Here is a 20,859-nt window from a genome sequence, read left to right as displayed (position 1 = left end):
GGCTGCCGAAGACGTGGATGTTGATTATGGCAGCCCCCCGCACCTCTCTGATTCAGAGCGGTTGGGTTAAATGCAGAAGACATATTTCAGTTGAAGGCATTCATTTGTACAACTGACTAGGTATTCCCCTTTCCCTTCCTACACATGGATTTTGTATTGTAGATATGTGGTAGTAGAGTAGTGGCCTGAGGGCACACACTTAATGTGTTGTGAAAAGTGTTATGAAATGTAATGTCATGTAATATTTTAAATTGGCAGCAGCTAATGGGGTACCTTAATAAATACAAATACAGCCATGCTAAACACCTGCTCCACTACACTACTCTACATTACAGTACATTACATTACACTACACTACACTAAACAACATGCCTGGTTTTGCCTTAACAGGTCTAAAGAGCTATACAACACTTAAGAAGTTAAGAAGGATAAAATGTAGCATTGTAAAAGAGTCAACTCAGTCCACTTTGTCTTTTACAATGATATGGAAGGTAGATTTGGACAAGAGTAGCATGGTTGTGTATGAAGTTTTGTACATTGTAAGTGTCCTCCTCACACTCTTTTGATTGAGCGTGGATCACTGTCTTGAAAATGTTGCACAGACAGTTTCAGTCGAGAAGAGGTTTTTGTCAATGCACCATATGTTCTCTGTCTCCAACAGCCTACTTAAGCAATAAGGCACGAGGGGGTGTGGTATATGGCCAATATACCACGGCTAAGGGCTGTTCGTAGGCACGACGCATTGGCCATATACCACAAACCACGAGGTGCCTTATTGCTCTTTGAAACTGGTTACTAACGTAATTAGAGCAGTAAAAATACATGTTTTGTCATACCTGTGGTATACGGTCTGGTATACAACGGCTGTCAGCCAATCAGCATTCAGGACTCGAACCGCCCAGTTTATAAAGACATTTATATATTTGGAATTTATTTTGCATTGTTGAATATTCATATCTGATTGGCTTGAGGGGCATTCTAAAGCATGCATTATTTCCCTATAATGCATGTTATATCTGCATTGTAGAATTCAATGGCTATAGATCATTCTTACATGTTCTATATTCGAGCTGCTTTTGAAAGCAAAAGTTGAATTGAAAACAGTATTGGCATTGTTGAATTCAATTTTTATAACAGCAACGTAGGACTGATGGTTTGGTTAGCTAACGTCTGTTTGTTTGGATACCAAGGCAACTACTGTAGCTATCTTGTAAACTTAGTAGCTACTTCAGTGGGTTTTGAACAAATTTCTACCGGCAAATGAACACATTTCTAGGAGCAAATGAGTTAAATTATAGCCATGGTATAAAGGGATAATCAACTCGGGGCTCTATGCGTTCTCCGCTAGCGCGTTGTGGAACACCTTTCACGTGATTCATTATTTTCCATAGAACACATAGCCCCTCCTTGATTATCCCTTACGTAGTGGTGAGCTTCTGTAGAGATGGCATATTCAGCAGCAATCATTGTACTTGTTCCGGCTAATTTGCTTCATTGTCTGTTGCTGTGTCTGCTGCTGGGGTGTGGCTGAACACTATCACACACGCACGCACACACACAAGAGATGCATCAGGGGCCCACACACAGGAAGAGTGACAGGAAATTATATATGTTACATACTCACACTGTGACCATAAGTTATTACTAACTTTAGCCTAGCTAGAGGAGTAGGTGGGCACATTCCCTCTGTACTAGAAATGCAAAGTACTTTTATAGGGAAGTTTAACATTACACAGTGTACTGCACTACGTTATTTAGAAAATGTTTAAGATGAAGAAGTTTGTCATGACAAACAGTGTCATGACAGTGTAATGTCTACTACAATGGATCAGAGCTAGGCAAAGTTGATCAACATCAGTACCCTTATAGCCTATACCAGTGAACAAAACTGGTCGACAGGACATCAATTCAACTGCAAAACTGGTTGAAATTATGTATTTATAACTGGGTAAGGTTCAGCAACAGCATGTAGGGGAGAGTGGGGTAAGTTGAGCCCTTTTTACATTCAGCATCACTCCCTTAAGGGAAATATAGTATTCTTTCTAACAAATATATTTACATATACACTGATATACAAAACATGACATAGACTGACCAGGTGAATCCAGGTGAAAGCTATGATCCCTTATTGATGTCACTTGTTAAATCCACTTCAATCAGTGTAGCTGAAGGGGAGGAAACAGGTAAAATAATTATTTTTAAGCCTTGAGACAATTGAGACATAGATTGTGTACCATTCAGAGGGTGAATGGGCAAGACAAAATATTTAAATGCCTTTGAACGGGGTATGGTAGTAGGTGCCAGGTCCACCGGTTAGTGTCAAGAACTGCATCGCTGCTGGGTTTTTCACTCTCAACAGTTTCCCGTATGTATCAAGAATTGTCCACCACCCAAAGGACATATAGCCAACTTGCCACAACTGTGGGAAGCACTGGAGTCAACATGGGCCAGCATCCCTGTGGAACACTTTCGACACCTTGTTGAGTCCATGCCCTGAGGAATTGAGGCGGTTCTGACGGCAAAAGGTTAGCTTGTCCAAATAAAGGGGTCTCTTAACCCAGGTATGGGTTAAGTTGATCTGCAGGACAGGGTAAGTTAAGTCGCATACACATTTCTGTACAGAATTAAATATTACCACTACGGAATAAAAAAAAACATGTCTATCTTTATTTCCAGAACACAATTCAACACAATCCCAATCGTGTTTTGTCTTTTTATATTTTTAAGCATCTTTTAATACAGGCTGAACAATTACTGTACCTCTTATCCCAGCGATAATGCTTTGCATTACGCCTGGAAAGAAAACACTTTAATATGCTCAACTTGCCATTGGCTCAACCATTAGCTCAACTTACCCCAACGCAAACATTTTGACTATATTAGCCCACCCAGCTACAAGGATGCACATTCACACCCCAACTGATGTATAGAACAATCTTAAGAGTATGTACTTCGGTTTAGATACAAGCATCATGAAACCTCTAACACAATAAATTAATTTAACTTGCTTACCACTTTTTCCATGTGGTTTCATCCTTCACAGACTCCATGAAATGATGACTTCTTCCTAAATATTTGGTCAAATTATTCAATTTGTGTATGGTTTCCTAGAAACAAGGGTGGCTCAATTGAATTTACCCCTTTTGCTCAACTTCACCCCACTCTCCCCTATGAGTGAGATGGTTGATTGCCACACCTTCAACTAACAGCTATAGCTACTATCTCGCATCAGTGAAGAGGTGGTGTCCAGCAGCTAATGTGACTGATTACCTCAGCTTTCCTTCAGAAAGTTCTCCGATGATCAATCATAGTTTGAAATTGAATGTTGATTGTGAAATAGAAATCACAAGAGAAAGTGGTGTATGTGTCAGACCACTTCCTTATATGCTTCCTTAGTGTAAATTGATTGTTTCTTGTTGATATTGTGTTGATCACTACTGTGGTTGCGTCCCAAATGGCACACTATTCCCTATAGGCCCTGGTCAAAAGTAGTGCACTATAAGGAATAGGATGCCATTTAGGACCCAGCCCTTTATATCCTATACAGGGAGCCTGCTATCATCTTTCTTTTGCTCACAGTTGAGTCTATATTAAATGGTCATTCATTTATATCCTGAACGTCTATTTCTGAATATCAAGATAATATTCTCTCAATATATTTTCCTATTCATTACAAATGCTTCATTGCTTTGTTTGACAAACCCATGTAGCACTCTCTCTCTCCCTCTTTATCCCTCTCCTTATCTCTCTCTCCCTCTCCCTGTACCTCCAATCAAAATATACTTTCAACCCCTAATATACCAGATATATAACCTCAACATGGTGAGAATTTATTTCAGCAATACTCTTGTCATACTGCCCACTACCCCTCCCTCCCCCACCCACCAATACCACCATCCTCTTTTTTTACCCACAATGTTTCCATGGCAACCTCAGTTAGCGAAGAAGAGAGCACTTCCAAGTGTGAGAATATCTCTTTGTAAGGCACGGCAAGCTGATGATAGTTCTTGGGTAATATGGTTCATACTCCATGATGCTGTACTGTAAATGTTTGATTCAGCTTTTTCATTACCGATTCGTCTTCGATTAGCTTCACTTGAAGTAGGCTATGACCACTGTAAATGTTCTGACCTTTTTTTAAGAGCAGAGGCTTTCCAACTGCTATTGCTAAGAAATACAATCAATAAACATGTGGAAAATGCATAGCCTAACGACTCAAACTAAATTCTTCCACTGCTCTATGCTCGCTACATTCTTCAGTCTGAGATTGCCATCATTGAAGTCGTTTGTGGTGACGAGGGGCGTTGTACAAAACAAAGTCATCAGCGATTGGATCGTCTATAACCAATCAGAGTATCAAAGCCAATGACACGTTTTCAAACCGCCGCTTTACCCACGTGTGTTGTAGCTCTGGCCCAACCTATCGGTTTCTGGACCAATCAGATGGTGCCAATGTGTCCGCATTCTGTGAAGCGTTGGGAAGGTACTCAGATCTAGACTCATTGCTTAGAAGAAACTAACGTCCGTGGGCGTGGCATAGAGTTTGGTCAGAGCAAGGAGTCTGGGTAGTCAGGCAAGACTTTAAGGGTGTGATATCTATCAAGAAATGACACACATAGATGATCAATTGGACTGCCCAGAATTTGACTTTCTATCATATTTTAATGAAGGGCACAAACACATGGAAAGGTTAACATGCTCAGTGAGCATTATAAAGGACAGATTACAAGTTGTGCATCCCAAATGGCACCTTATTTCCTACATAGTCCACTATTTCTGACTAGTGTCCTATGGGCCCTGTTCAAAAGTAGCACACTATATAGGGAATATGGTGCCATTTAAGACGCAGACAAGACTATAAGGCTAACAGGGACCTCATTAACCAGCGGTCCTTTAACTGAAGCATCATTATGAGCAACATAGTAGAAAAGGTGAGATGGGAGAGACAGACAGACAGACAGACAGACAGACAGACAGACAGACAGACAGACAGACAGACAGACAGACAGACAGACAGACAGACAGACAGACAGACAGACAGACTGTGTGTGTGTGAGAGAGAGAGAGAGAGAGAGAGAGAGAGAGAGAGAGAGAGAGAGAGAGAGAGAGAGAGAGAGAGAGAGAGAGAGAGAGAGAGAGAGAGAGAGAGAGAGAGAGAGAGAGAGAGAGAGAGAGAGAGAGAGAGAGAAAAATATATGAGGAATTAGTAAAAATGGGAGAATGAAGGTATTTAAAAATCTTAGAGCTAGAGGGCAGTAGATTGGGGTGCTGGGAAGTCCATGCAGAGCAGTAAAATAATCCAGTCCTTCTTGTCTCCAACATGCATGCAATCACTCACTCACTCACGCACACACACACGCACGCACACACACACACACACACACACACACACACACACACACACACACACACACACACACACACACACACACACACACACACACACACAGACACACACAGACACACATGAACACACACACACACACACACACACACAGTGGCTTGCCGAGGAAGGGCGACACACTCACTCATCTGTTGAGATGGCTGCCAGTCTGGTTGTGTGGCCCAAGACAAGTTGCTGGGATGAAGTGCTGCTTGAGGAATGCGCCGAGAGCCATGACCGCCAGTAGCCAGTCTTTAAGATAGAGAGCTCTTATAGAAGGGCTGTAAAGCAACCTTTAAAGGTTGTTGAAAGATTGATGGGGAAATGAAGCCATCTTTTCCCTTTACACCTTAAACTGGACTGGAGGTAGAGAGGAAAGTCTGGATGTTCACACCCTCCTCCCATGAGAAGTAGGAGCAAATAGCATCTGTGATAGTTTGGAATAAATTATATTATTTTATTTTAAAGGGGGCAAAAATACAATTTGAATTACAAATGTGAATGAATTACTTTTATGACTGAAATACCACAATATTGATGCACAGTAACATGAATAATGATATATTGTTCCATCTTCTCTCCTCCACTTGCAACGAGTAACCAAGATGCCACGAGTGTCGAGAGAGGGCTCTAGAGCGATCCACCTCACCCAGCCCCAGCCCCTGTAAGAACCTCCTGTGTCCCACTCCTCTACCCACCACCCACCACACTGACCTCAGCTACCCGACCTGACCATGCCCACCTCCGGCCTCCTCTGCCCCGGGCTCTGGGCCAAGGCTGCCCCATGGTGGTCCCTCCACCTGCTCCTCTTTGACTTGCTCATCCCAGAGGCCCTGCCCAGCCCTAACAACAGATTCCCTCCTTCCACCAAGAGGGAGATCACCATCGATGGGGACCTGGTAATCGGCGGTCTGTTCCCGGTGCATGAGAAGGGCGAGGTGGCGGAGGACTGTGGGAAGATCAACGAGCAGAGAGGGATCCAGAGACTGGAGGCGATGCTGTTAGCGCTGGATGAGATCAACGCGGACGAGCGGCTGCTGCCGGGTCTCAGGCTGGGAGCCCACATCCTAGACACCTGCTCTAAGGACACCTATGCTCTGGAGCAAAGCCTGGAGTTCGTACGAGCCTCCCTCACCAAGGTCCATGAGCCGGGGTTCATCTGCCCAGACGGATCCAACCCCATCCAGGATGACGTCCCTCTGGCCATATCTGGAGTCATCGGGGGCTCCTACAGTGACGTGTCTATCCAGGTACGTTTCTCATAGGAATCTATTCATTAGCTGGTTATGACTGTGTCCAGTTATTTCTATACAGTCTATGGTCCACACAAGTACTTTTACACCTTGTCGACTCACATCTCACCCATAGCAGTCTAAGGTGTCCCCTTTGTGTCATTTTAGTGTGATTCATACTATGAATGAATCCACATACAATGTGATTTTTGATTATGCCTATTATATGACACATTACAAACAGTTGACCGTAAGGTAGGCTACCCGTACCCACCAGCAGATAGGACGACTAAGTTTCGTTCAGGTTCTTTCAGTCATCACAGATTCCAAAACGAGCCTTGGACAATGCAGATATGCAGTATTTTTACCTGTTAGCCACACATAATTATTCCTTTGCACATTAGGTATCTGGTGTTTAAATGTTTTTTTTCTGTGCCTATGCCTGCACACAGATGTAGGATCTTAACTTGAGGTTTCAAAAGGCTTCTAAAGTTTGAAATTTCCACTTTAAAATGTCAGACTTGATTTGCCCTAACACAAAATGTATCAACCCCTACAAAAAATGGCCATGAATTATAATCCACATAATTAATAATATAATTAATTCACAATTCCTGTTGCTGCAAGATTATTGTCCTGCTGTAGCAAACTGGCTAAAATGAAGATCCTACATCTGTATACCTGCTGGTGATCAGCAGGATCACATGGTCATATGTGAGACGTGCCGGTAGAGACGTGTTGCTAACAGGATGTTGATGCTGACATTGATCAGTATTCAGGTTTCACGAGTGGCAGAGAGAAATGGAGCTGAAACAGAGAGATTGAATAGAGCTCTCAGTTCTCGCTGACAAATCAAAGCTCTCTAACTAATTGGTTCCAGCTGAGATGTTGTCGTGTTCCTCTCCATTAGTTAGTACTCCACATACTGCGTTTGTTTGTGTGTGTGTGTGCTTGATTGTGTGTGTGTGTTTATGTTGGAGTGGGTTGCTGTGTCTATAAGTGTGTACACTATGTCTTTGAGATGCTTTCTTGTTCAAAATTCAAAATTTCAAAAAACTTTTTAAAAAGAAGAAGAAAACAGTCACCAGAAGTGGATGGCATCCTATCCCCACCTAGCTGCCTACCTCCGCTGAGCCATAGGAACTTTCCTCTAGCTCCAGCTTTAACAGTTTTGTTTGGCTCTGGTCGGGCTGGAATAATTATCAATCTGGGAGGCTTGCAGTAGCTGCCTGCAGTAGGTGTTTAAAGCTCTCCTCCGCCACGGGATTCGTTCACAGGGACCTCCGTCACATTGTCAGCGCGAATACTTCCGTCCGCAACGCGGGAACGCTGACCTTTCTCCACACCTATGAAGAGGAGCCTGCGGCGACATGGAGTCAGAGACGTAGCTACTTAATTAATGCCTGTTCTCCACTCCCAGGGTTTGGGCTACTGTAATTACCCATGATGCACTAGGCGTAAAGGAGAGGAGGCCAGCGTGAATAATTGTATAATTCAGAGACGGGGCGTTACACTGGGAGGGACGTTGTTAGTTATTGATCATGTCAACGATGGGGCTGATAGAGAGGTGTGTGTGTGTGTACAGTGTGTACAGTGTGCATGCGTGTGTGTGTATGTGTTTGAGTGCATGTTTGTGCATGTGGGCGTGTGTGTATTGCTTATGATGAAGTGATCCCACAGACAGAACGTGTCATCAGGGAGTGTTGCAGCATGTCTGCTACATAATCCATCAGCACCATGCCAGTCAAAACATGTACGGTTCAGATCACAATATGATCACACTTATGAGCTGTGACTTCATGGGGAGGCTTTTGTAAAGTGCCAAGCCTTGGTGAAACATAGTTTGCTTCCCAAATGTCACCCTTTTCCCGATGTAGTGCACTACTTTTGTCCAGGGCCTATAGGGCTATAGTCAGAAGTAGTGCATTACATAGGGAGAAGGGTGCCATTGGGAAGCAGACGTAGTCCACGACAAGTTACTTCTGGATCGATTTATCATGTAAAGTATTCACTTCTGCCATGCTTCCTAGCAACTCTTAACTGGACGTTATAACAAATCCCTTGATAGATGACTCTCTGTCAGATGTGATGAGGAAGAGCAGTAGTTTCTATTTGCTTAATGAATGATAAAGCTTCTGCTCATGAAGTCATTAAGTTATCTGGAAAAGGATCATTCATTATGACATCCTCCATTACATTTTTTTTGTTGTAAAATGACAGGATCAATCTGTAGCATATTTCCAGCGACTGCATTTTTTTATTTTATTCTGTATTCTATTTCTAACTTTTAAGATTTCTAATTTATGCTTGTGTTCAGTGTCTACATAAAGTGCATTCTGGTCTATACCTCTCAGTGTGGTACTTTAGAGAAACACCAGACAACACAGCAGGGATTGCATTATACACTCCAGTCTAGTCAATTGAGGCAGCAGTGAACACAAAGCCTCCCTACTGAGAGAGTAGAGATGTATGGATCCCCGGCCCCTTTTGTGGTCAGTGACAGTCAGTGACAGGAGAGCTGAAAGGAAGTGGATACTTCACCGTGTGTGAGAAAGGGTGACAGAGAGGGACACTTTACTAGACGGTCACACATAAAGGTTTTGGAAAAAACTGAGCTTTTGAGTGTTTCCATATGGATTAGAATTAGAATACATGCTTACAGTACTGTCATAATGTAATTGGGGTTCAATGTTCTGTTGGCAGTGGCCCTATACTTCCAGGTCCCTTTCATTGCCTCACTCCTTTTTGAGTAGTGATGACTGAGGAACCTGTGGTGGGTTTTGTCAGAAGGAGGGCGGCTGCTTACATACTCAGTCCCACTGTATCTCAGAGGCAGAGATGTTTGTATATGTGTTTATGTTACTCAGTAAGTCCCACTGTGCCACAGAATCAGAGGCAGAGATGTTTGTATATGTGTTTATGCTTACCCAGTTTGTCCCACTGTGCCACAGAATCAGAGGCAAAGTATAGTATAGATGGACACCACCAGGGCCGGTTAGTGATGGAGCCGGAGGGGAAGGCTGCAGTCTTATCGGCTCTTAACCAACCATGCTAATTTTTTTTTCACGTTGTTCATATCTTGTTTTGTACATAATGTTACTGCTACCTTCTCTTATGACCGAAAAGAGCTTCTGGACATTAGAACTGTTATTGCTTACCTCAAACTGAACGAAGAGTTCTTCTTCAAGGAAAGGAAACAAGCGATTTCGCGGAAAGAGATCAGGGTGCCTTGTGAGGATCAGGCGACGAGTGGCTAATCTGCCCTTGCCTTCCGTCCTGCTAGCTAACGTTCAATCGCTGGAAAATAAATGGAACGAACTGAAAGCACGTTTATCCTACCAACGGGACATTAAAAACTGTTATATCTTATGTTTCACCGAGTCGTGGCTGAACGACGACATAAAGAACATGCACTCTATTGGCAGGACAGAACAGCAGCCTCTGGTAAGACACGGGGTGTGGGCCTATGCATTTATGTAAACAACACTGTGCACGATATCTAAGGAAGTCTCGAGGTTTTGCTTGACTGAGGTAGAGTATCTCATGATAAGCTGCAGACCACACTATCTACCTACATACCACCATAGACCGATGCTGGCACTAAATCCACACTCATTGAGCTGTATACCGCCATCAGCAAACAGGAAAACGCTCATTCAGAGGTGGCGCTCCTACTGACCGGGGACTTTAATGCAGGGAAACTTAAATCAGTTTTACCTCATTTCTATCAGCATGTTAAATGTGCAACCAGAGGGAAAAACATTCTAGACCACCTTTACTCCACACACAGAGATACGTACAAAGCTCTCCCTCGCCCTCTATTTGGCAAATCTGACCATAATTCTATCCTCCTGATTCCTGGTTACAAGCAAAAATTAAAGCAGGAAGCACCAGTGACTCAGTCTATAAAAAACTGGTCAGATGAAGCAGATGCTAGCACAAACTGGAATATATTCCGGGATTTTTCCGATGGCATTGTGGAGTACACCACATCAGTCACTGGCCTTATCAATAAGTGCACCGGGGACGTAGTCCCCACAGTGACTGTACGTACATACCCCAACTGGAAGCCATGGATTACAGGCAACATTCGCTCTGAGCTAAAGGGTAGAGCTGCTGCTTTCAAGGAATGGGACTCTAACCCGGAAGCTTGTAAGAAATGCAACTATGTCCTCCGACGAACCATCAAACAGGCAAAGCGGCAATACAGGATTAAGATCGAATCGTACTATACCGGTTCTGATGTGTGTCGGATGTGGCAGGGCCTGCAAACTATTACAGACTACAAAGGGAAGCACCACCGAGAGCTAACCAGTGACACGAGCCTACCAGACGAGCTAAATAACTTCTATAATCGCTTCGAGGCAAGTAACACTGAAACATGCATGAGAGCATTAGCTGTTCCGGACGACTGTGTGATCACACTCTCCACAGCCAATGTGAGTAAGACCCTTAAACAGGTCAACATTCACAAGGCCGCAGGGCTAGACGGATTACCAGGACTTGTACTCCGAACTTGCGCTGACCAACTGGCAAGTGTCTTCATTGACATTTTCATCCTCTCCCTGTCTGTAATATCAACATGTTTCAAGCAGACCACCATAGTCCCTGTGCCCAAGAACACTAAGGTAACCTGCCTAAATGACAACCAACCTGTAGCACTCATTTCTGTAGCCATGAAATGCTTTGAAAGGCTGGTCATGGCTCACATCAACACCATTATCCCAGAAACCATAGACCCACTCCAATTTGCATACCGCACCAACAATTCCACAGATGATGCAATCTCTATTGCACTCCACACGTCCCTTTCACACCTGGATAAAAGTAACACCTATGTGAGAATGCTATTAATTGACTACAGCTTAGCGTTCAACACCATAGTGCCCTCAAAGCTCATCACTAAGCACTTCCCTCTGCAACTGGATCCTAGACTTCCTGAAGGGCCGCCCCCAGGTGGTAAGGGTAGGTAACAATACATCCGTCCACGCTAATCCTCAACACGGGGGCCCCTCAGGGTTGCGTGCTCAGTCCCCTCCTGTACTACCTGTTCACTCATGACTGCACAGCCAGGCATGACTCCAACACCATCATTAATTTGCTGATGATACAACAGTGGTCACACAGGACTGATCACCGAGACAATGAGACCGTGTGGTGCAAGGAGAACAACCTCTCCCTCAACATGATCAAGACAAAGGAGATGATTGTGGACTACAGGAAAAGGAGGACCCGAGCACGCCCCCATTCTCATCGACGGGGCTGTAGTGGAGCAGGTTGAGAGCTTCAAGTTCCTTGGCGTCCACATCACCAACAAACTAACATGGTCCAAGCCCACCAAGACAGTTGTGAAGTGGGCACGACAAAACCTATTCCCTCTCAGGAGATTGAAAAGATTTGGCATGGGTCCTCAGATCCTCAAAAGGTTTTACAACTGCACCATCGAGAGCATCCTGACTGGTTGCATCCCTGCCTGGTATGGCAACTGCTCGGCCTCCGACCGCAAGGCACTACAGAGGGTAGTGCATACGGCCCAGTACATCACTGGGGCCAAGCTTCCTGCCATCCATGACCTCTATCAAATCAAATGTATTTATATAGCCCTTCTTACATCAGCTGATATCTCAAAGTGCTGTACAGAAACCCAGCCTAAAACCCCAAACAGCAAGCAATACAGGTGTAGAAGCACGGTCGCTAGGAAAAACTCCCTAGAAAGGCCAAAACCTAGGAAGAAACCTAGAGAGGAACCAGGCTATGAGGGGTGGCCAGTCCTCTTCTGGCTGTGCCGGGTGGAGATTATAACAGAACATGGCCGAGATGTTCAAATGTTCATAAATGACCCGCATGGTCAAATAATAATAATCACAGTAGTTGTCGAGGGTGCAACAAGTCAGCACCTCAGGAGTAGATGTCAGTTGGCTTTTCATAGCCGATCATTAAGAGTATCTCTACCGCTCCTGCGGTCTCTAGAGAGTTGAAAACAGCAGGTCTGGGACAGGTAGCACGTCCGGTGAACAGGTCAGGGTTCCATAGCCGCAGGCAGAACAGTTGAAACTGGAGCAGCAGCACGGCCAGGTGGACTGGGGACAGCAAGGAGTCATCATGCCAGGTAGTCCTGAGGCATGGTCCTAGGGCTCAGGTCCTCCAAGAGAGAGAAAGAAAGAGAGAGAGAATTAGAGAGAGCATACTTAAATTCACACAGGACACCGGATAAGACAGGAGAAGTACTCCAGATATAACAAACCGACCCTAGCCCCCCCGACACAAACTACTGCAGCATAAATACTGGAGGCTGAGACAGGAGGGGTCAGGAGACACTGTGGCCCCATCCGATGATACCCCCGGACAGGGCCGAACAGGAAGGATATAACCCCACCCACTTTGCCAAAGCACAGCCCCCACACCACTAGAGGGATATCTTCATCCACCAACTTACAAGGCTGAGTATAGCCCACAAAGATCTCTGCCACGGCACAACCCAAGGGGGGGCGCCAACCCAGACAGGAAGATGACGTCAGTAACTGTGACGCACCCCTCCTCGGGACGGCATGAAAGAGCACCAGTAGGCCAGTGACTCAGCCCCTGTAATAGGGTTAGAGGCCGAGAATCCCAGTGGAGAGAGGAGAACCGGCCAGGCAGAGACAGCAAGGGCGGTTCGTTGCTCCAGAGCATTTCCGTTCACCTTCACACTCCTGGGCCAGACTAAACTCAATCATAGGACGCACTGAAGAGATGAGTCTTCAGTAAAGACTTAAAAGTTGAGACCGAGTCTGCGTCTCTCACATGGGTAGGCAGACCATTCCATAAAAATGGAGATCTATATCTATAGGAGAAAGCCCTGCCTCCAGCTGTTTGCTTAGAAATTCTAGGGACAATTAGGAGGCCTGCGTCTTGTGACCGTAGCGTACGTGTAGGTATATACGGCAGGACCAAATCGGAAAGATAGGTAGGAGCAAGCCCATGTAATGCTTTGTATAACAGGCGGTGTCAGAGGAAGGCCCAAAAAATTGTCAAAGACTCCAGCCACCCTAGTCATAGACTGTTCTCTCTGTTACCGCGGTACCAGAGCGCCAAGTCGAGGTCCAAGAGGCTCCTAAATAGCTTCTACCCTCAAGCCATAAGACTCCTGAAGAGCTAATCAACTGGCTACCCAGACTATTTGCATTGCCCCCCCCAACATTTGATTTGGTTTTGATTTGATTTGATGTGAAATGACACCCCAGGAGAGCTCTGCCCATAGAGTTACAATATAACACTAATTTAGAATGTTATTCAATTCTATGGTGCTGCCTGCATCCTTCAGAGGAAAAGCTTTGCTTTTCCCATCTGTGGGGTGCAACAGGGCCACATAGAAACACAGAATCTTGGCACAGACCTGTCCACCTGACTAGGGGTGGGGGGACGATGCAGCGATGCTGCCTCAGCCTGGATGCCTGTCACTGGTGCCAACTGCTGCCTGAGAGGGGGTTGTGTGATGTGCTGGCCTTCTGTTTGTGCTATTACCCAGTCATTCACCGCCCAGAATAAAAGCCCATTTTGCATCCCAAATGGAACGCCCTATTCCCTTTATAGTGCGCTAATTTTGACCAGAGCCCTATTAAAAGTAGTGCACTATATAGGGAAAAGGGTTCCATTTGGGATGTAGCCATAGGCTATAACAGGACACTCAGACAGAGAACACATGGCATAGCATCATTCCGTATAGATTAGCTGGTTTTTCTCACACTGATGTGAAAAGGTTGTATGGCCATCTGGATAAGACTTGGGGCGAAGCATCACTGATGACAGGAGCCCCGTTTATACCTGGTTCTAACATGCGTCAGTTGTCCAGATCTTGTCCACATTCTGATTGTGCTCACATTTGTCGACAGGTGTAGAGAAGCAAAATATGCATTGTGAACTGATTGTGATTAGATCTTCCTGACCACCTCCGGAGGTACAATACCGGTCAAAAGTTTTAGAACACTTACTCATTCATGGGTTTTTCTTTATTGTGAAGACATCAAAACTATGAAATAACACATATGGAATCATGTAGTAACCAAAAAAGTGTTACACATATCAAAATATATTTTATATTTGAGATTCTTCTAATAGCCACTCTTTGCCTTGATGACATCTTTGCACACTCTTGGCATTCTCTCAACCAGCTTCATGAGGTAGTCACCTGGAATGCATTTCAATTAGTATGTGTGCCTTGTTAAAAGTTAATTTGTGGAATTTCTTTCCTTCTTAATGCGTTTGAGTCAATCAGTTGTGTTGTGACAAGGTGGGGGGATATACAGAAGATAGCCCTATTTGGTAAAAGACCAAGTCCATATTATGGCAAGAACAGCTGAAATAAGCAAAGAAAAACGAGAGTCCATCATTACTTTAAGACATTTAAGACTTACTTCCGGCGCCGACAAAGATTGCCGCCTCGCTTCGCGTTCCTAGGAAACTATGCAGTATTTTGTTTTTTTATGTGTTATTTCTTACATTGCTACCCCAGGTAATCTTAGGTTTCATTACATACAGTCGGGAGGAACTACTGAATATAAGAGCAACGTCAACTCACCATCATTACATCCAGGAATATGACTCTCCCGAAGCGGATCCTGTGTTTTGCCTTCCACCCAGTACAATGGATCTGATCCCAGCCCTAAACAACGACGCCGTAAAAGAGGCAAACGAAGCGGTCTTCTGGTCAGGCTTCGGAGACGGGCACATCGCGCTCCACTCCCTAGCATACTACTCGCCAATGTCCAGTCTCTTGACAACAAGGTTGATGAAATCCGAGCAAGGGTAACATTCCAGAGAGACATCAGAGACTGTAACGTTCTTTGCTTCACGGAAACATGGCTCACACGAGAGACGCTAACGGAGTCGGTGCAGCCAGCTGGTTTCTTCACGCATCGCGCCGACAGACACAAACATCTTTCTGGTAAGAAGAGGGGCGGGGGTGTATGCCTTATGATTAACGAGACGTGGTGTGATCATAACAACATACAGGAACTCAAGTCATTCTGTTCACCTGATTTAGAATTCCTCACAATCAAATGTCGACCGCATTATCTACCAAGGGAATTCTCTTCGATTATAATCACAGCCGTATATATTCCCCCCCAAGCAGACACATCGATGGCCCTGAACGAACTTTATCTGACTCTTTGTAAACTGGAAACCACACACCCTGAGGCTGCATTCATCGTAGCTGGGGATTTTAACAAGGCTAATCTGAAAACAAAACTCCCTAAATTCTATCAGCATATCGATTGTGCTACCAGGGCTGGTAAAACCTTGGATCATTGTTATACTAACTTCCGCGACGCATATAAGGCCCTCCCCCGCCCTCCTTTCGGAAAAGCTGACCACGACTCCATTTTGTTGCTTCCAGCCTACAAACAGAAACTAAAACAGCAAGCTCCCGCGCTCAGGTCTGTTCAGCGCTGGTCCGACCAATCTGATTCCACTCTTCAAGACTGCTTCGATCACGTGGATTGGGATATGTTCCACATTGCGTCCAACAACAACATTGATGAATATGCTGATTCGGTGAGCGAGTTCATTAGAAAGTGCATTGACGATGTCGTACCCACAGCAACGATTAAAACATTCCCAAACCAGAAACCGTGGATTGATGGCAGCATTCGCGTGAAACTGAAAGCGCGAACCACTGCTTTTAACCAGGGCAAGGTGACCGGAAACATGACCGAATACAAACAGTGTAGCTATTCCCTCAGCAAGGCAATCAAACAAGCTAAGTGCCAGTATAGAGACAAAGTAGAGTCGCAATTCAACAGCTCAGACACAAGAGGTATGTGGCAGGGTCTACAGTCAATCACGGATTACAAAAAGAAAACCAGCCCCGTCGCGGACCAGGATGTCTTGCTCCCAGACAGACTAAATAACTTTTTTGCTCGCTTTGAGGACAATACAGTGCCACTGACACGGCCCGCTACCAAAACCCGCGGGCTCTCCTTCACTGCAGCCGAGGTGAGTAAAACATTTAAACGTGTTAACCCTCGCAATGCTGCAGGCCCAGACGGCATTCCCAGCCGCGTCCTCAGAGCATGCGCAGACCAGCTGGCTGGTGTGTTTAAGGACATATTCAATCAATCCTTATCCCAGTCTGCTGTTCCCACATGCTTCAAGAGGGCCACCATTGTTCCTGTTCCCAAGAAAGCTAAGGTAACTGAGCTAAACGACTACCGCCCCATAGCACTCACTTCTGTCATCATGAAGTGCTTTGAGAGACTAGTCAAGGACCATATCACCTCCACCCTACCTGACACCCTAGACCCACTCCAATTTGCTTACCAACCCAATAGGTCCACAGACGACGCAATCGCAACCACACTGCACACTGCCCTAACCCATCTGGACAAGAGGAATACCTATGTGAGAATGCTGTTCATCGACTACAGCTCAGTATTTAACACCATAGTACCCTCCAAACTCGTCATCAAGCTCGAGACCCTGGGTCTCAACCCCGCCCTGTGCAACTGGGTCATGGACTTCCTGACGGGCCGCCCCCCAGGTGGTGAGGGTAGGTAACAACATCTCCACCCCGCTGATCCTCAACACTGGGGCCCCACAAGGGTGCGTTCTGAGCCCTCTCCTGTACTCCCTGTTCACCCACGACTGCGTGGCCATGCACGCCTCCAACTCAATCATCAAGTTTGCGGACGACACTACAGTGGTAGGCTTGATTACCAACAACGACGAGACTGCCTACAGGGAGGAGGTGAGGGCCCTCGGAGTGTGGTGTCAGGAAAATAACCTCACACTCAACGTCAACAAAACAAAGGAGATGATTGTGGACTTCAGGAAACAGCAGAGGGAGCACCCCCCTATCCACATCGACAGGACAGTAGTGGAGAAGGTGGAAAGTTTTAAGTTCCTCGTGTACACATCACGGACAAACTGAATTGGTCCACCCACACAGACAGCGTTGTGAAGAAGGCGCAGCAGCGCCTCTTCAACCTCAGGAGGCTGAAGAAATTCGGCTTGTCACCAAAAGCACTCACAAACTTCTACAGATGCACAATCGAGAGCATCCTGTCGGGCTGTATCACCGCCTGGTACGGCAACTGCTCCGCCCACAACCGTAAGGCTCTCCAGAGGGTAGTGAGGTCTGCACAACGCATCACCGGGGGCAAACTACCTGCCCTCCAGGACACCTACACCACCCGATGTCACAGGAAGGCCATAAAGATCATCAAGGACAACAACCACCCGAGCCACTGCCTGTTCACCCCGCTATCACCCAGAAGGCGAGGTCAGTACAGGTGCATCAAAGCAGGGACCGAGAGACTGAAAAACAGCTTCTATCTCAAGGCCATCAGACTGTTAAACAGCCACCACTAACATTTAGTGGCCGCTGCCAACATACTGACTCAACTCCAGCCACTTTAATAATGGGAATTGATGGAAATTATGTAAAAATTTATCACTAGCCACTTTAAACAATGCCACTTAATATAATGTTTACATACCCTACATTACTCATCTCATATGTATATGTATATACTGTACTCTATATCATCTACTGCATCTTGCCATCTTTATGTAATACATGTATCACTAGCCACTTTAAACTATGCCACTTTATGTTTATATACCCTACATTACTCATATCATATGTATATACTGTACTCTATAGCATCTACTGCATCTTGCCTATGCCGTTCTGTACCATCACTCATTCATATATCTTTATGTACATATTCTTTATCCCTTTACACTTGTGTGTATAAGGTAGTAGTTGTGGAATTGTTAGGTTAGATTACTTGTTGGTTATTACTGCATTGTCGGAACTAGAAGCACAAGCATTTCGCTACACTCGCATTAACATCTGCTAACCATGTGTATGTGACAAATAAAATTTGATTTGATTTGATTTGAAGGTCAGTCAATCCGGAAAGTTTCAAGAACTTTAAAAGTTTCTTCAAGCGCAGTCGCAAAAACCATCAACCACTATGATGAAACTGGCTCTCATGAGGTCCGTCACGGGAATGGAAGATCCAGAGTTACCTCTGCTGCAGAGGATAAGTTCAGTAGAGTTACCAGCCTCAGAAATTGCAGCTCATCAACAGTTCAGAGGAGACTATGTGAATCAGGCCTTCATGGTCGAATTGCTGCAAAGAAACCACTACTAAAGGACACCAATAAGAAGAAGATACTTGCTTGGGGCAAGAAACATGAGCAATGGACATTAGACTGATGGAAATGTGTCCTTTGGTCTGGAATCCAAATTGGAGATTTTTGGTTCCAACCACCGTGTCTTTGTGTGTTGCGGTGTGGGTGAACGGATGATCTCTGCATTGCAATTGTATTTCCCACCGTGAAGCATGGAGGAGGAGGTGTGGGGGTGCTTTGCTGGTGACACTGTCTGTGATTTATTTATAATTCAAGGCACACTTAACCAGCATGGCTACCACTGCATTCTGCAGCAATACGCCATCCCATCTGGTTTGGGCATAGTGGGACTATCATTTGTGTTTCAACAGGACAATGACCCAACACAGGCTGTGTAAGGGCTATTTGACCAAGAAGGAGAGTGATGGAATGCTGCATCAGATGACCTGGCCTCCACAATCCCCTAACCTCAACCAAATTGATATGGTTTGGGATGAGTCGGACCGCAGAGTGAAGGAAAAGCAGCCAACAAGTGCTCAGTATATGTGGGAACTCAACCAGGTTGGTTGAGAGAATGCCAAGAGTTTGCAATGCTGTCATAAAGGCAAAGGGTGGCTATTTGAAGAATCTCAAATCTAAAATATATTTTGATTTGTTTAACACTTTTTCTGTTACTACATGATTCTTATTTCATAGTTTTGATGTCTTCACCTTTATTCTACAATGTAGAAAATAGTGAAAATACAGAAAAACCCTTTCGAACGGTAGTGTAGTCAAAGAACCATCTTGTACGAATATCCTTGAAGTGTAAACAAATCTTTACAGCAAAAGCGTATAAATCTTTCTGTGACGGTTCTCCCGCCCTGTAAAAAGAAATCACACCGGCCAGTTGAGCTAGTAATTGTGGGTTATGATACCTCTACAATTGTTCCAGAATTAAGATCATGGTGTTGGAATCCAACTGCCTACTGACATTGTGGTCGGATGCCACAGTCAAATCGAAATTAGATAACTCATATAGAAGTATGTGAGAAAAAAGGGTTCTGCTGTTCCCACGTCTAATGCCAGCGCAAAATCTAATATTTGAAAACATTGTACAGAAAGGCCAGGATGGTCTCTAATAGCAGGAGTGTGAACGGGAGAACCCAATGGCAATTTTATTCAGAGCTGGACGTGGTATCAGGTGACCATCCCACCGTTCATTCTGGACAGCGCTGTGGATAATGGAGATATTGATCTGCTGAATGATTTTTCAACTTTTGGGGGAATGTGAAGAATTGTCTTAATTCAGTTGCTATATCAGATATGAAATTAATAGGCTACAGTGGTATTATAATACAGTGGCTTGTCTATGGAAATGTTATAAAAGTCTACTCTGGCTAGATCTAAAGGTACAGGGGGAAATTAGGCCTACATTATACCTTGCCCTACACTTGTAGACACTGCTCTCTCCTGCTGTGATTCCATCATAATCCGCCATGCATCCCCCAATACATGTGTAGTTTAGTTTAAATTCTGTACTGCTAGTATGTTAGTTTATCAACCCGCGATGAGTGAAAGAGCCTCCGTTACTGAATTATCACTGATCAATGATTTGGAGGAAACCAAACACGGTCGTTCTCCCAGCATGTTACTCTTTTGTTGCTTTGGTAAAACTGTTTAGGCCTGTAGGCCTACTGAATAATAATCTGACCTCTGGAATATAATGCAATCCTTTTAGAGTGTATGATATTCTATTATATTATATTCTGTGAATCTTTTAGCATTTTCCAGATAAATCGCTAGCAATAAAGTGCAGAAGATGTCCAAACTGATGCATAGCTTTAAAGCATGAGTGAGGCCACTTCCACGATTGCAAATCATTCGTAGTAAAACAAAGAGCTGACCTTTTCCCAACATGTTCAGTGCATATGATTATCTGCCACTGGAGAAGAAGGCAGGTCATTCTCAAACAGCATTGTTGTGGAAGTTAGCATTGCGTTAAAATAGAGGTGGAGACAACTTCACAAAATAGCAATGTCAAAGGTTACTTTCAATACAAGATTACAATAATTTAAAGACAACGTATGTTAACAACTCATGCGTAAAGATCAACCCTGTACAGAGACCTTTTTGGATAAATGC

At 44.6% G+C, this 20,859-nt stretch overlaps 1 protein-coding gene across 3 annotated transcripts in view; it reads left to right on the top strand.

The window, feature by feature from the left end:
* LOC139536051 (metabotropic glutamate receptor 2-like) overlaps positions 1-20,859 on the top strand; it is a 67,940-nt gene that overhangs the window by 11,821 nt on the left and 35,260 nt on the right. For 2 of the 3 annotated variants that reach the window (XM_071336174.1, XM_071336175.1), the window contains one exon: positions 5,989-6,633. In XM_071336174.1, coding sequence (XP_071192275.1) covers positions 6,118-6,633 — 516 coding nt within the window. In that variant the 5' untranslated portion in view covers positions 5,989-6,117. Of the gene's footprint in view, positions 1-5,980; positions 6,634-20,859 lie in introns of all 3 variants that reach the window. The other variant, XM_071336173.1, reaches the window with a different exon arrangement.

Source organism: Salvelinus alpinus, chromosome 12, assembly GCF_045679555.1.
Source record: "Salvelinus alpinus chromosome 12, SLU_Salpinus.1, whole genome shotgun sequence".
NCBI classification, from domain to species: domain Eukaryota; kingdom Metazoa; phylum Chordata; class Actinopteri; order Salmoniformes; family Salmonidae; genus Salvelinus; species Salvelinus alpinus.
This window is presented reverse-complemented; position numbering and strand designations above follow the sequence as displayed.